The 14614-nt window shown below is 47.2% G+C and overlaps 1 protein-coding gene across 2 annotated transcripts in view; it reads left to right on the top strand.

Moving 5' to 3' along the window:
* The window catches only part of TWF2 (twinfilin actin binding protein 2), a 242955-nt gene that overhangs the window by 70444 nt on the left and 157897 nt on the right, over positions 1–14614 (top strand). For both annotated transcript variants that reach the window (XM_029599479.1, XM_029599480.1), the window contains exons 3-4: positions 2611–2789; positions 13896–13991. In XM_029599479.1, coding sequence (XP_029455339.1) covers positions 2611–2789; positions 13896–13991 — 275 coding nt within the window. The remainder of the gene's footprint in view (positions 1–2610; positions 2790–13895; positions 13992–14614) is intronic.

Raw genomic sequence — 14614 nt, 5'->3', positions numbered from 1 at the left:
TGTCGGACACTTCATGCAAGGCCTCTTCAGCTGAAGTCCCTGCCAGCGACTCCGTGGGGTCTCAGTGTTATCCTGGCGAGGTTGATGCGATATCTGTTCAAGCCTCTTAAGTCCTATGACCTGAAGTTCCTCACCTGGAAGGTCATGTACTTGGTGGCGATCACTTCCGCTCACAGAGTCAGTGAGATCCAGGCCCTAGTCACGTACGCTCCCTACACGAAGTTCTTCCTTGATTGTGTGGTACTGCGTACACATCCAAAATTCCTGCCTAAAGTGGTGACTGCTTTCCATATTAACCAGTCCATCATCCTTCCCACGTTCTTCCCATGGCCTCATTCCCATCCGGGGGAATGTACTCTCCATGTTACGCATCCCGGCTGTGGTAGCCCACGCCCGGGCCTACTCACCCCAAGAATCCAGCTGCCAGCTCTGGTTCACCCTCGCTTGCTGCGGTGGTGGGCACCCGCCTCCGTCCCTGAGCACCTGCAGCCACCTCTGCCACTACTGACTCTTGCGCGGTTCCTCCTTGCGCCTGGCGGGCCTCCCTGTGCAGGCCGTGGAGTGACGCTGCCATCCTGCTTCCTCTGAGCCCTGGCTTAGGTGCGCGAGCGCGCGACTTGCTCACTCTTAAAGGGGCCGCGGCGGGAAATTAGCCCGCGGCCCCAGATGATGACATCACTGGGCCTCTGTATAAAAGGCAGGGCCCAGCCACTTGTTCCCTGCCTTGGCAACAGGTCTCCACGATTACTCGTGTACTTGTTGCTCGTTCCTGTTCCTGTCATCGTTTGTCTCCTGTTCCTGTCGTTGTTCCTGGTTCCTGTTCCTGCTTGATCCCTTGTCTGCTCCTTGTACCCTTGGACTGATTCTCTGGTATTGACCCCTGCTTCGTCTGGACCACGCTTGGACTGATTCTCTGGTATTGACCGTTGCGCGTCTGGACTACGTTTGATCTGATCTCCTGGCTCTGACCTCAGCTCTGCTTTTGGTACTTCACCTCCTGCTGCCTGCCCTGACTCCAGCTTGCCTTGGACGCCTCTCTTGTATCCTATGGACCTGGCCTCTCAGGCTTCGACCTATCTTTGCCTGGACGCCCCCTGTCTTCCATTGTACCTGTTGGCTTCTGGGTCTCTGGAACCCTGCCTCGTCCGGACCATCCTTGGCCCTTCAATACCTCTGCTGGTCTCTGGTGTACCCTTGTCTACATCAACAGGGAGTCGTCACAAGGAGGCCCGCCTAAGTCCAGCTGGCCCCAGCACCCAAGGGCTCAACCTAAGGGGACCCCCCGTAGGTCTTGTCCTGTGGATAGCTTCAACCCCACCTTGGGCCAAGGGTCCACCATAAGTGCAACACTCCACACCCTGGACTGCAGGTGGGTGCTCGCTTTCTATTTGGATCGGACATTGGCCCAAAAGCAGTACACCCAGATCTTCGTGTTGTTTGACCCCAATAGACTGGTAGCGGTGGGGAAGCAAACCTTGTCAAACTGGCTAGCGGATTGCATCGCCTTCTGCTATGAGCAGGCAGGCCTTCAGCTGGCTGGTAGGGTGAAAGCTCACTCTGTACGGGCTATGGTGGTGTCAGTGGTCCATCTGCATGTGGTCCCTGTCACTGAAAAATTCTAGGGTCGTGACCTGGAGTTCTCTCCCCACATTCGTGGCACACTACTGCCTTGTCAGGGATAGTCGCCAGGACAGCGCTTTTGGCCAGTCTGTCCTGCACAATCTATTCCAGTCCTACACCCAACTATCTCTTATCGTGCTCTTTGTAGGACCAGACCGCCCTTGGTTTTTCCCCACAGCGCCACAGTTGTGCCCGTTGGCACCTTGTTTGGCTACTTTGGGTCTCTCTGGTTGAGTGGGGGCAGTCTGGAGCTCTGTAATCACCCACATGTGAGGACTACCATCCTGCTTGTCCTAGGAGAGAGCGCATTTACTTACCTGTAACAGGTGTTCTCCTAGGACAGCAGGAGTTTAGCCCTCAGGAATCCCGATCGCTTCCCCACGATGTTGGGTTCACCTTCGGTTTGTTATTTTTCTCCCTCGTATTTTTGCTATATTACGAGATTGAACAGGGACCTCGTGTGGATGCGCAGCTAGCAGCAGGCTGGGCATGCTCAGTCTGCCATTCAAAGTTTCTAGTACCAGGCTCCATCGGATGATGTCACCCCACATGTAAGGACTAACATCTTGCTGTCCTAGGAGAACACTTGTTACAGGTAAGCAGTTGTGCTTTCTTTTCAGCAAAACAAATGTTGCTTACCTAAGTGTTCTCTGAAGACAAGTAACCAGTCGTATGCCCCCACCCTCACACACCCTTTGGGAGTTGCTCTGTTCCTTTTATAAGGAACTGAGAGCAGCTGTGGAGCTATGGCTGTGCAGGAAGTCCCATGCATGAGCAGTAAAGACTTTCTTAACCCTAAAACTCTGGAAAGTACATTCTACTCTGCATGCCATGCTTAATCACATGACCCACTTGTGTGACTGACTGAACTGATGTCTTCAAAGAACATATGTTATAGGTAAGCCACTGTACTTTATTCTCCTTTGTTGATTAGTATGCTTCATACATTCCATGCTGCTGTTGATTATCATCTCAATGTTTATTTTGTAGAGCAACTGGTGTTGGGAGCTTACAAAGAATTGTCACAGAGCTGGGACCGGGATTATGATTTATTTATCTTACCGCTTTTGGATGAGCAGCAACCCTGCTATCTACTGTACCGCCTTGATACTCAGAATGCACAAGGTTTTGAATGGCTCTTCATTTCTTGGTCACCTGATCATTCACCGGTAAGCTAATTTGGTTCTGTTTAGTACTGCTGCTGTAGTGCACAGTCATAATGGCTATATTAGTTCTGGAAGAAAATGGAGGCTTAGTAAGTTGTGTAACCTTTTTAAGACCAACAAAGATGTTGCTGTACATGTTAGTCTACAAAAGTCCTTTAGATGTGTTACTGTAATACTTATTTGGAATGTTCTTGTTATTTGTATAGCACTATCATGCATATGCATTGCTGTACAAAGACACATGAGACAGTCCTTGCTCCTTGGAGTGTACACTCTTGTCAAGACACACAAACAAGAAAACAACGAAGAGGCTTTGCATGAAAACAGGAAGGCCATAATTGGAAAAAACTAAACCAGGTGAATTATAGGTGGGATTAATTGAAGAATAGGTAAAATTAATTGAGTAAAGCTAGAAGGAATGAGGCTTAAGAGATTTTATACAAAAACAGCCTTTTGGGTGCATAGGTGGGACTCTTAACAGTATATATCTTTTGAGATCCACATTCAGCCGCTGTGCAGCTCAGCTAGTTAGCCACATAAACTTATCTGGCTATCTTAACCCATACATTCAGCAGTATAGTCATGCTGCTGAATATATCCAGCTATCTTAAAGTTAGCTGAATAAGTTATCCAGCTAACTCTGAATATCAGAATTGGCTGGATAACTTATCTGGCTAACTCAACTCCTTCCCATCACGCCATCTGTGGTACTGAATATTGGTCTCTTTATATCTATACAACCTGATTTTTTAAATCTTCCATCAAGCCATTCTTCTTTCTTTTTTTAACTACTAACTGCATTATTAATGAGTTTTCTACTATCTCTGCTTTGTGGGGCAGCTGAAATGATGCATATCAGTCACATTATTACTGTTACCCAATTACAGCTGAATAAATAGATCAGGATAGAAAATTACTTGCTTATAGTCAAACAGAGCTATTATTGGAGTCAGGATTCAAACTTCAAAGTTCCTGAATTTTTGTTCCCAAGTACCATTTTAATAAACATAATGTCTCTCTTTCATCTTTTCTTCCGTCTTAGTTCCCTGTTGTGGCTGGTTTGTGTCTGATAATGTTGTAGTAAAAGATTGTTTTATGTGTTTATTTTTTTAATACTTTTTAGTGCTGGTGGGTCATGTTGTGTAGGAAAGAGTCCACAGCAGCAGGTCATCTCACTATCCCTTTAGACCTGCCAAGCTTGCTATATTAGAAATAATGAAATTTGAAGGGTGTAATGTGGGAGTGGCCAAGTTTTCACACAACAAAAGCTACTAAATGAATATACATAGTAGTTTAGTAGAGCTTGATGTACGCCATTCAATAAACACCAAAGTGGTTTACAAACAAATTATAACTATATATAGTAAGTATAAGAACATTTCATAAATAACGTAAAATAAATATAAAATATTCCCCCCTCACTTTTGATGAGTGGTGCGTAGGGGGTTGGAAGGAGGGGAGGAAGTATGGAGAGAGGGGGGACCCCCCACAAAGAAAGGGCCGATTCAGTCAACCCCCATCCTCGCTTTCACTCTTATCTAATCTGTCCCTGCCAGTCTTTCTCTCTTCCCACCTTGTCCCTATCAGTTGTTTTCTCTTTAAAATGTTCCCCTTGTCCCCACTGGTCATCCTTGCACTACAAATTATTAAATTAGGTGATCTCTGACCTTTGGCAGGCCAAAGTGTTTGAACTTTTTTCCTACAGTAAGCAGGGCTGAATTAGCCATGATGTGGGTGATGTCATCCAGTGGAACTGAACGGACTTCTTTCATAGGTAGCTAAGCATGCACAGGAATTCCTGCTTGGGTGTTGCTCGTGAGCCTCCTCAGTCTCTTTTCTTATGACATGTACCGCTGTCTTTCTCTGTTTTCTTAAAGTTTTCCTGACTTTTATCTTTAAATTTGCCTCACTGCCTCAGAAACCTACAAACAGCAATTTTCAGTACTATCTTTAAAAAAAAAAAAAAAAAATTTTTAAAATATATTTTTCATTGGAATATCTGCCAAGAATAAAGGCTCAGAAAGAGGATTTAAAGACTGTATTTGTGGCAGGAAAATGTCCATGAATTCTGCTACCATTGCCGGGATCCAGACCATAACCAAGTCAATTGTTACAAGTGTGGACAGATTTCCCTGCAAATACAAAGATCTAGGAAAATACAAAGATCTGGAAAATGTAAGAATTGTGCAGGTCTTTGAGAAGCCAAAATACAGCCTCATCTGCCTTACCAGGAATAGTTGTGCACTAGCTTTTTTTTTCTTTTCCCCCATCGGTGGAACAGGCCAAATCCTCTGCCATGCATCAAAGAAAAGGAGGCACCACACTACGTACACACCCAGACCATCAAGTGCCAAAGAAGCACAGAGGCTTGTGTGCACTAGCATGGATGTGCACAGTACACTGGTGCCGTTGGGGAATAAGGCTTCATCGGCACCATTGAAGCATAAGGCCCCAGTGCAATCAATGCAAAAGTCCTTGACATGTCGAGCATTGATTTTCAATGCCTTTGCCTTAAATCATTTGAGGATCAATGCATTGTATTGCAAATCTTTCTATACAACTACATGCTAGTCAGGCAAGCTCTTCACAGGAGTATAAAGAGATATGATCCCCTTTGAACTGACGATTACTAGAGCACTATTGCCAACAAAACTGCTGTCACGGGGACCGCATCTAGAAACACCAGATCCTATATGCGCTCTGGTGCCTTTTGTTTCTAATCAGCCTCCAGTTCAAATTTCCAAAGCACAAAAGACGTGCAACCTTCCATTCTAGTATCAGAAGAAAATGTTCCACCACTCACACCAGGTCAGAGAGCACATCAGCCACTTGACCAAGTAGCAGATTTGGTGAAAGATTTATTTACCTCATTAGTGGCTAAGGATAAGGAGGGAACCCAACAACCTTTCCTTTTCAATGTATCATTTTTACTTCCATGAGAGGGAATCCCAAAATCCCCAATACAGGTGGATTTTCCATCAGAACCTCTACAAGGTGCTTCTGTCCCACAGCATTCCCTTGAGCAGACTCTAGCCACTCCGAGGATATTCATCAGTTCTTTCCTCTCAGGTGACCAAAGATCCCTCCTCTATCACCAGCTTCATCATTAGAGTCCTGGATCAGTGTTCCATCATCTCTAGACTCTGAAGAGGAATTTACGGGAATTGCCTCCAAACACTTACGTTTGATTTGCTGGTATTGATTCAAGAAGTCAAATATAAAAAGGCAACATTTTGCCCCACAGTCAGTAGAGTTGATTAGAAAGGTTCAGTTATCCGTTGACTAAACTCTCTCAGAATGCTCCATGCACGTTCTGGTTTGCTTTGAAGGAAGAACAATCTCTGAGGAAAGACTGAAACGTGGCCTCGTTGGGAGAATAAAAAGATAAGTGTTTTGCAATTAAGGATCATAATGTCTGGGACTACAATTTCTGGGAATAAAGGAACATTGTTTGGAATATGTTCAATATAAGAATGGTATAATAAGAGATCAGATACATTGGAATAGTTAAATGGAAGAATACAGCATAGCAGCAAACAAGATATGCTGTATTTTCTTTTTTAAAAAATAAATAAATTAAAATTAACGTATTTTTGGATTAAAGAAGGATTTTCTATTAAAACATAGGAAGGTGGTTGGCAGGTTAATGATTATAAAATATTGAATATTGGCGGGTTGCCAATTTATAATGTACAAAATATGAAACCACAACCCCTTTCAAAAAAATTTTTTTTCAAATGTTTTTATTTGCAGATTTAGAGATTGGTCATTTTACTAATAAAAGTATTTTCTAAACACAAGATAAGTATATAAAGTGCTTAAACTGTTGTTCAAGGCGATTTTTTTCTTCATTTGACGCCATCCTTCTAGCCACTTGCTGTGTCGTAGGACATCAGTATGGTTTTATTCCAGCTGATGAAAGCCCTCTTTGAGCCTCTATCCTCCTGTGGACTTAACTACCTGATTTTGAAAGTTACTTTTTTGGTGGCAGTGTCTTCAGCTTGCAGAGTCAAAGAGTTTTAGATCCTGGTAACTTATCCAGCTTATACAAAAGTTCATCATAAGAGGATGGTGCTTTGCATGCGTCTTAAGTTTCTGTCTAAGTGTGTAATAGACTTCTACCATAATCAGTCAATTGTCCTGCCAATATTTTTTTCCTAAGCCCATATGCCCACAAGTGATCAGGCCCAGTATGCTTTGTACTGTGAGACAAATTTTATAATGCCCCGCATAATGGAAAAGTTTGTATGTGCGTTGTGCACAGAATTTACCAAGGATTTTCATAGTAACCTTATATGTGTAAGTTAATTCCTTAATTGGCCAGGTACAAACCAAATTGTTCCCACACAGTTACAGCTGCTCCAAACAGGGTGTAACTTGTGCATGGTAACTTATACGCATACTTTTGAAAATACTAAAATAATGTATATAAATCGTATCCCTGCCCAAATTCCACGCTCCAGAAGCCCTTTCTCCTAGTGTGTAAAAGTAAGCATAAAACTCTTATGTGCATTTTTTTTACATGCACTGGGTATGGACTATATTGAAATAGTCATTTACATGCATAAATTGAGTTTTATGCGCATAAATATTTTTGAAAATCGTACTCTTCGAAAGCTCTCTCCTGTTTGGTGCATTAAAGCCCATAGAAAGTTTCTTTTTTGGTTTATTTCCCCTTTTTTTGTGGAGGACAACCCTTAGCTAGGGAGGCCCATGTGTGTGACTATAGTGACTTGCTTTAGAGAAAACAAGTTGCTTGCCTGTACCAGGTGTTCTCTGAAGTCAGCACATACAAAGCCTTCCTTTTCCCCTTCTGGAGTTGAGCTTATTAGCGTAATTAAAGAACTGGGGCAAACTGCTTAGCTGTGAGGACTCTTAACTCCAGTGCATACTTGGAGAAATATTCAAGGCTTCATTAGAAAGCTCTGGAAAATGTTACATGTCAGCACATTAGGTGATCTTGCCATATGTATGACTGGTGAATTACTGTCTTCAGAGAATACCTGTTACAAGTAAGTAACCTTGTTGTCTGGCATCTCCTTCCAGAGTCTTCTCTACTAGCTCCCACACTTCTATTGTCTTGGTTTCCTTGTTTTTTCTTCCTGTTTTTCTCCTTATCTTTTATCTCTGCCTTCAGAGGTAAGTTGTTTTTTCCTAGGCAAGCAGGATGGTAGTCCTCACATATGTGTGACATCATCAGATGTAGCTCGGCACGAAAAACTTCTGTCAAAGTTTCGGAAACTTTGACTGGCACACTGAACAGGCCCAGCATGCCACTATCCCCGCGTCCATGCAGGGTCTTCTTTCAGTCTCTCCTTTTCCGTGGAGCTACTGCCTCGCAGTGGTGGAGCTCTTGCTCTATTTTGTGGAAAAAGTTCCATAAAGTTCGTTTTTTGCTCTGTGCTCCGGTTCCCCGTCAGTCTTTCTCGCTAATCGGTAAGTTTTTCCTCTCCTTCAGTGTCCGCCGCTCTCAGTGTCCTTGCGGTTTTCTTTGTGCCTTATAGCGGCCATCTGTACCCCCAGTGCCCCCGGACGATGTCCTTAACAGATCCCCACGAAGTGTTCATCCTATGCCTGGGGGCATCGCATGATGTTTGGGGCTACAATCTGTGTGCGCAGATGACTCAAAAAGAGCTTTCGGGCCAGGCTGGATAAGATGGAAAATGTTTTTGGTTCAGGTAAGTCTGACCCCTCCACCCTGGCATCGATGCCATTGATGCCCAAGGACTGGGGAGAGCCCTTCATAATTGATTCTTTGGGGGCCACTCCTTCCCCGAGACTTTTGGGGGAGAAAGGCTCTGGGGGTCGACCCGTGTCTGTCTCTTCGAAGTCGTGGACTTCTAGATAATCATGCTCATCCTTGGCACCGGGGAAAGACCAGGCCTAACACCATGGGAAGTCTTGGAAATACCGCCATTAGTCTCCATCCTCACATGGTGCCGGACTTGGGCTGGCCTCGGAACTTGCCGCTTTGCCTCCAAAGTGGCCCTGGCGAGAGGCGGCCTCATCCTCGAGTCCAGTGGCCCAAGGTCATCTACACTGATCCTGGTGTCGGGCATTGATGCCCCTCAGCATCCCGAGGAGGAGCTGGCCTCTCTTCTCTCCTCTCTACCTCTCCTTTCAGCAGAAGCTTTTGAGGCGGAGCTGGAGCATCGGGTGCGCCTGGCGGTGGAATGCGCTTTGCGCAACAGGGAGACCATGCTTCCACCACCGATGCCAGTGCCTTCCCCAACTCCGGTGTTATCACCAATGCCAGTGCCCGCATCAATGCCTGTGCTGTTGCTGGTGCCCGCATTGACGCCTGCGCCAGTGTCTATGCCTGTGGTATCTATCTGGCTTGGAACCGTTGTTGGATCATCTTGACCCTCCTGACACAATTGTTGCCAGCGCCCCACGATTCTTTGGTGGCCCGACGGGCACCGAAGTATAAGGCGTCTGAACCAATCTTTGTCGGGGACGAGGGACAGTCTGTGCCTTCCGCACTGCTGGAACTCCCCTTTCCTTGACCTGTGCTGCTGAGGCTGGTGCCTGGTCCCTCGAGTCCCCCTTTCTTCCCGGGTCCCTCAGTGCTTCTGCCCCAGGATGTGCCCAGTGCTCCCTGACTTCTCCCTTTGGGTGGGCTAGATGAGCCTGAGGACCCTTATGACCCTTGGTGAAGGGATACCTCAGATACCTTGTCGGTGAATTTCGATGGTCTTCCATTGGAACACTCTTCCTCGGAGAAGCGGCATCTGTCCCCACCAGAGGATCTGACCTTCGCGGGGTTTGTCCGGGCTATGACTGAAGCTATTCCCTTCCAACTTATGATGTAGGAGGATGCCCACCACAAAATGCTGGAGATTCTCCAGTTCGTGGATGCCCTGAAGGAAGTAGTGGCAGTCTCTGTCCACGAGGTTCTCCATGAACTGCTTCTTTGACTTTGGGAGTACCCTCTCTCCATGGCCCTGGTGAACCGGAAGGCTGATGGGGGTGTATCTTGTGCAGCAAGCTATGGGCTTTGATAAGCACCTTCCCCATCAATCTGTGGTGGTAGAGTGTGCACTGAAGGAAGCAAAAGGTCAAAGACTCGTGCCTCGGCTCTGCCTGACAAGGAGAATAGGGCATGGGATGCCTTGGGTAGGAGAGTGTTCCAGGGCTCCATATTGGTGGCTGATATTGCTTCCAACCTGTTATACATGACCCAATACACCTGTAACCTCTGGAAGCAAGTCCAGGAGGTTGTGGGTGGCCTTGCCCAGCAGCCTCAAGAAGCCCTTATGGCTATTGTCCACCAGGGCCTGGAGTGTGGGAAGCACAAAGTGTTTGCAGCCTACGACATCTTTGAGACGGGCTGCGTAGCTGCCGCCGGCATCTCGGTCACATCTCAGTCTTGCTTGGCTTCGTGCCTTGGACCTTTGCCCTGAGGCTCAGGACCAGCTAGCTGACCTGCTTTGCACCAGGGATAACCTTTTCAGTGACATGGTGGAGGATGCAGTCGCACAGCTGAAGGATCTCCATGAGACCTTTCAGCAGTTGTCTGCTACTGTCTCACCCTCTCTGTCAGCTTCTGAGAGGTCTTCCCAGCCTAGGCCGAGGAGGCCCTTCCTCAAGCAAAGGAAGTACTACCTGCCTGCTCCTCACTTTCGACCACAGCAGACAAGCACTAGGGGCAGATCTCATCAGTCACATGTCCCAGACCACAGCCAGTGCCCCAGGCTAGCCCTGCTATGGAGTTTTGACTGGCTGTGAGGGAACATAAGCCAGTGGTATCATCCAGTGACAGAAGACCCATGGTCAGGGGCCAGTTCCGATTCTTTGCAGATCGGAGGTCGTCCGTGACTTCGGATTAATGGGTCCTGTCCCTCATCCGGTACAGATACAGGTTGAATCTCTGCTCTCTGCCCTTCTAATGGCCAGGGCAGTAGAGCCCGTTCCTCGGGAGCAACAGGGACGGGGGTTTTACGCCCGTTATTTTTTGATTCCAAAGAAAACAGGAGGCTTCCATCCCATTCTCTATCTTCAAGCCTTAAACAGGTTTCTCACAAGGGAAAAGTTCAAGATGGTATCTTTGGGCACCCTAATTCCCCTCTTGCAAAGAAAGAGGGGACTGGCTTTGCTCCCTCGACCTGAAAGTTGCTTACACCTACATCAAGATCTCTCCCAGTCACCGGAAGTATCTTCGCTTTGTGGTGGGCTGCTGGGATTTTCAATACCGCATACTCCCGTTTGGCTTGGCCTCCATGCCAAGGGTCTTCACAAAGTGCTTGGCTGTGTGGGTGCCTATTTATGTCAGCTGGGGATCCAGGTCTTTCCATATCTGGATGACTGGTTGGTCAAGAGCGACACTCAAGTAGGAGCATTGTGGTTGGTACACTGGACCATTTGGGTATTGGAGCACCTGGGGTTTTTAATCAGTTACCCAAAATACCATCTCCATCTGTCATCACGGCTGGATTTCATAGGAGCCATGCTGGACCCGATGCAGGCAAAGGCCTTTTTGCCCCACGACAAGGTCTGTGTGGGGAAGATCCAGGAGAGCCAGCTAGTGCCGGCACAGCGCATATTGCAGCTTCTGGTGCACATGGCCGCAATCGACCATGTCACCCCTTTCGCCTCTCTGCATATGCGCTGATCCCAGTGGACCCTGCGCTCTCGGTGGCAGTAGGCCACCCAAGATATCCGGGTTCGCTTCCAGGTTTCTCTTGCTCTCAGGGATTCCCTGGCTTGGTGGAGATCCCCATCCAATATGGAGTGGGGTATGCCATTTCAGGTTCCCCCCCCAGCTGAGATTATCCTTACCACAGATGCGTCTCACCTAGGTTGGGGAGCCCACGTCGACAGCCTCTACACCCAGGGTCTCTGGACAGCCCAAGAAGCCTGGTGTCAGATAAGTGTTTTGTAGCTGCGGGCGATCTGGTACGCATTGTGGGCCTTCAGGATTGCCTGGCCAACCACGTGGTCCTCATTCGGACAGACAGCCAGGTTGCCATGTGGTATATCAACAGGCAAGGGAGCACCAGATCCTTCCTCCTCTGTCAGGAGGCGGTGCAGATTTGGTCCTGGACTCTGGCTCAGGGGATGTTGCTCTGGGCAGTGGACTTGGCCGGGGCGGAGAACACCCTGGCAGACATGCTGAGTCACACCTTCCGACTCCACGAGTGGTCCTTGAAATGAGGTGGCAGATCGGATCTTCCGTCTCTGAGGAACCCCGGATGTGGATCTATTTGCCACCCTCTGCAACAGGAAGGTGCCTCAGTACTGCTCCCTGTCCAGGACAGACAGCCAACCAGCTGCAGACACCTTTTCCCTTCACTGGGGATCAGGCCTCCACTCCCATTGGTAGCGAAGACTATCTTGAAGCTTCGTTAGGACCGGGTAACCATGATACTCATAGCCCCCCACTGGCCAAGAAAGCTTTGGTTTCCACTCTTGCAGGAGCTCTCCCAGTGGGACCCAATCCAACTTGGGACTGCCCCGGACCTTTTCTCGCAGGATCAGGGCAGGCTGTGCCACTCCGGCCTCAGAACCCTGTTCCTCACAGCCTGGATACTGAGCGATTGATCTTTTAGCCTCTTGACCTTTCAGAGGAAGTGTCTCGAGTTCTTGTGGCTTCACGAAAGCCTTCCACTAGGAAGTCTTATGCATTGAAATGGAGGAGGTTTACAGTCTGGTGCGAACAGAAGAATCTCGCCCCCCCCCCCCCCTTCTCTTGCCCGATCCAGGACCTCCTACTTTATCTGCTGCACCTCTCTGAGGCTGGGCTTAAAACCAACTGTGCTAGGGTGCATCTCATAAGGGTTTACCACCAAGGGGTGGATGGTTCGCTTATCTTGGTGCAGCCAATTGTGGGGCGGTTCATGTGTGGGTTACGTCAGCTGCGGCCTCCCCTATGAACCTCAGCGGTGTCCTGGGACCTTAATGTAGTGGTGGCTTGACTGATGAAACCACCATTTGAGCTGCTGCAGTCCTCAATGCTCAAGTATTTGACCTGGAAGGTCATATTCTTGGTGGTAATCACATCAGTGCGCAGGGTCAGTGAGCTGCATGCCTTGGTGACTTATTCGCTCTACACGAGATTTTTTCCATGACAGGTTAGTTCTGCGTACCCACCCTAGGTTCCTACCAAAGGTGATGACAGATTTCCATCTTAACCAGTCTATCATCCTGCCTACTTTCTTCCCTAGGCCGCATTCCAACTAAGGGGAAAGGGTGCTGCACACACTTGATTGGGCATTGGTCTTCTACCTGGACCAGACAGCAGGCTATAGGTAGTTTTCCCAGCTCTTTTGACTTCAACAGATTGGGGGTGGCTGTGACTAAGCAGAATCTTTCTACCTGGCTAGTGGACTGCATCTCCTTTTGCTATGACTAGCTGGGGGCCAAGTCCTTTTGCTATGACTAGCTGGGGGCCAAGTCACAGCTCATTCGGTTAGAGCCATGGTAACCTCTGTGGCTTTCCTGCATGCATTTCTAATGGGGAAGATCTGCAAGACTGCGACATGGAGTTCTCTCCACACCTTCGCAGCTCTTTATTGTTTGGACAGGGACAGCCGCCAGGATAGCAGGTTCAGTCAGTCTGTCCTCAGGAATCTCTTCCAGCCATAAACCCAACTCTTCCTACCTAAGGCCCATTTTTGGGTTCAGACTGTCCCCACTGTGACCACCAGTACCTCTGAGGTTGTGCCTGTTGGTACCTAGTTTGGTGTCTGTTGGTCTCATTGGTTTTTAGGTCCAGTCTGTAGCTAGAGATTCGCCCATATGTGAGGACTATCATCTTGCTTATCCTAGGAGAAAAGTGCTTACCTGTAATAGGTGTTCTCCTAGGACAGCAGGATATTAGTCCTCAGGAAACCGGCCTCCCACCCCATGGAGTTAGGTTCTCCTAGTTTTGTTTTGTTTTTTAATCTACTTACGAGACTGAAGAAAGAACCTGCGTGGACAGTGGCATGCTCAGTGTGCCAGTCAAAGTTTCTAGAAACTTTGACAGAAGTTTTATGTGCTGGGCTCCATCTGATGATGTCACCCATATGTGAGGACTAACATCCTGCTGTCCTAGGAGAACACCTGTTACAGGTAAGCAACTTCACTTTCTCTCACTGTATAAAATCTTTTCTTTTTCTTGCTTTCCAGGTTCGGCTGAAAATGCTGTACGCAGCGACTAGAGCTACAGTTAAGAAGGAGTTTGGAGGTGGACACATCAAGGATGAGCTTTTTGGAACTTTGAAGGTATGGTTTACAGTTTCTCTGTTTGCTGCTTGTCGCTATTATCTGACATGTGTTATCTTTATCTGGTGTTCTTTTCATGCTTTGTCTACTTTCTTAGTATCTCAACCAGCATTTCCATTAAAATCTTCTACCTGCTTCTGTGTCAGTACTCTAGATGAGAGCTCCCTTGGCAAAGGGATTCTACTAATATCCCTGATCATTGTCAGATACTTTTCATAGCTTTCCTTGCAGTACTCTTAGCTAGGGGCTTCTGCTAATTGTCATTTCCTTAGATAGTGGCCTCTACCAGGCTCTTCTCTATAGCTAGCAATCTCAGTGGATTCACACAGATGGCTTTCGTGACTGATAAGCTAAGATAGCCTCTCAAGCTGACAGATTTGGAAATTTGATACTTCCGAACCAATTGCCAAGCAACTAGGCAAATCACACTGCCAGTAGCCACTCAAAGCCTGAGTTTTGTTTCTTTTTGAGTTGCTGAAAGGAGCTTCTTTAGGAGGCACTAGTAAACACTGAATACCAACAGCCAGTAAGAGAAAAATCCTTTTCTTATAAAATATCTTGTAAGGAGCAGTGCTTACCAAGCAATATAGAGTAAATGCCCGTTCATCTCTTCTGAGCTATTA

The sequence above is a fragment of the Rhinatrema bivittatum genome, chromosome 4 (assembly GCF_901001135.1).
Source record: "Rhinatrema bivittatum chromosome 4, aRhiBiv1.1, whole genome shotgun sequence".
NCBI lineage: Eukaryota > Metazoa > Chordata > Amphibia > Gymnophiona > Rhinatrematidae > Rhinatrema > Rhinatrema bivittatum.
This window is presented reverse-complemented; position numbering and strand designations above follow the sequence as displayed.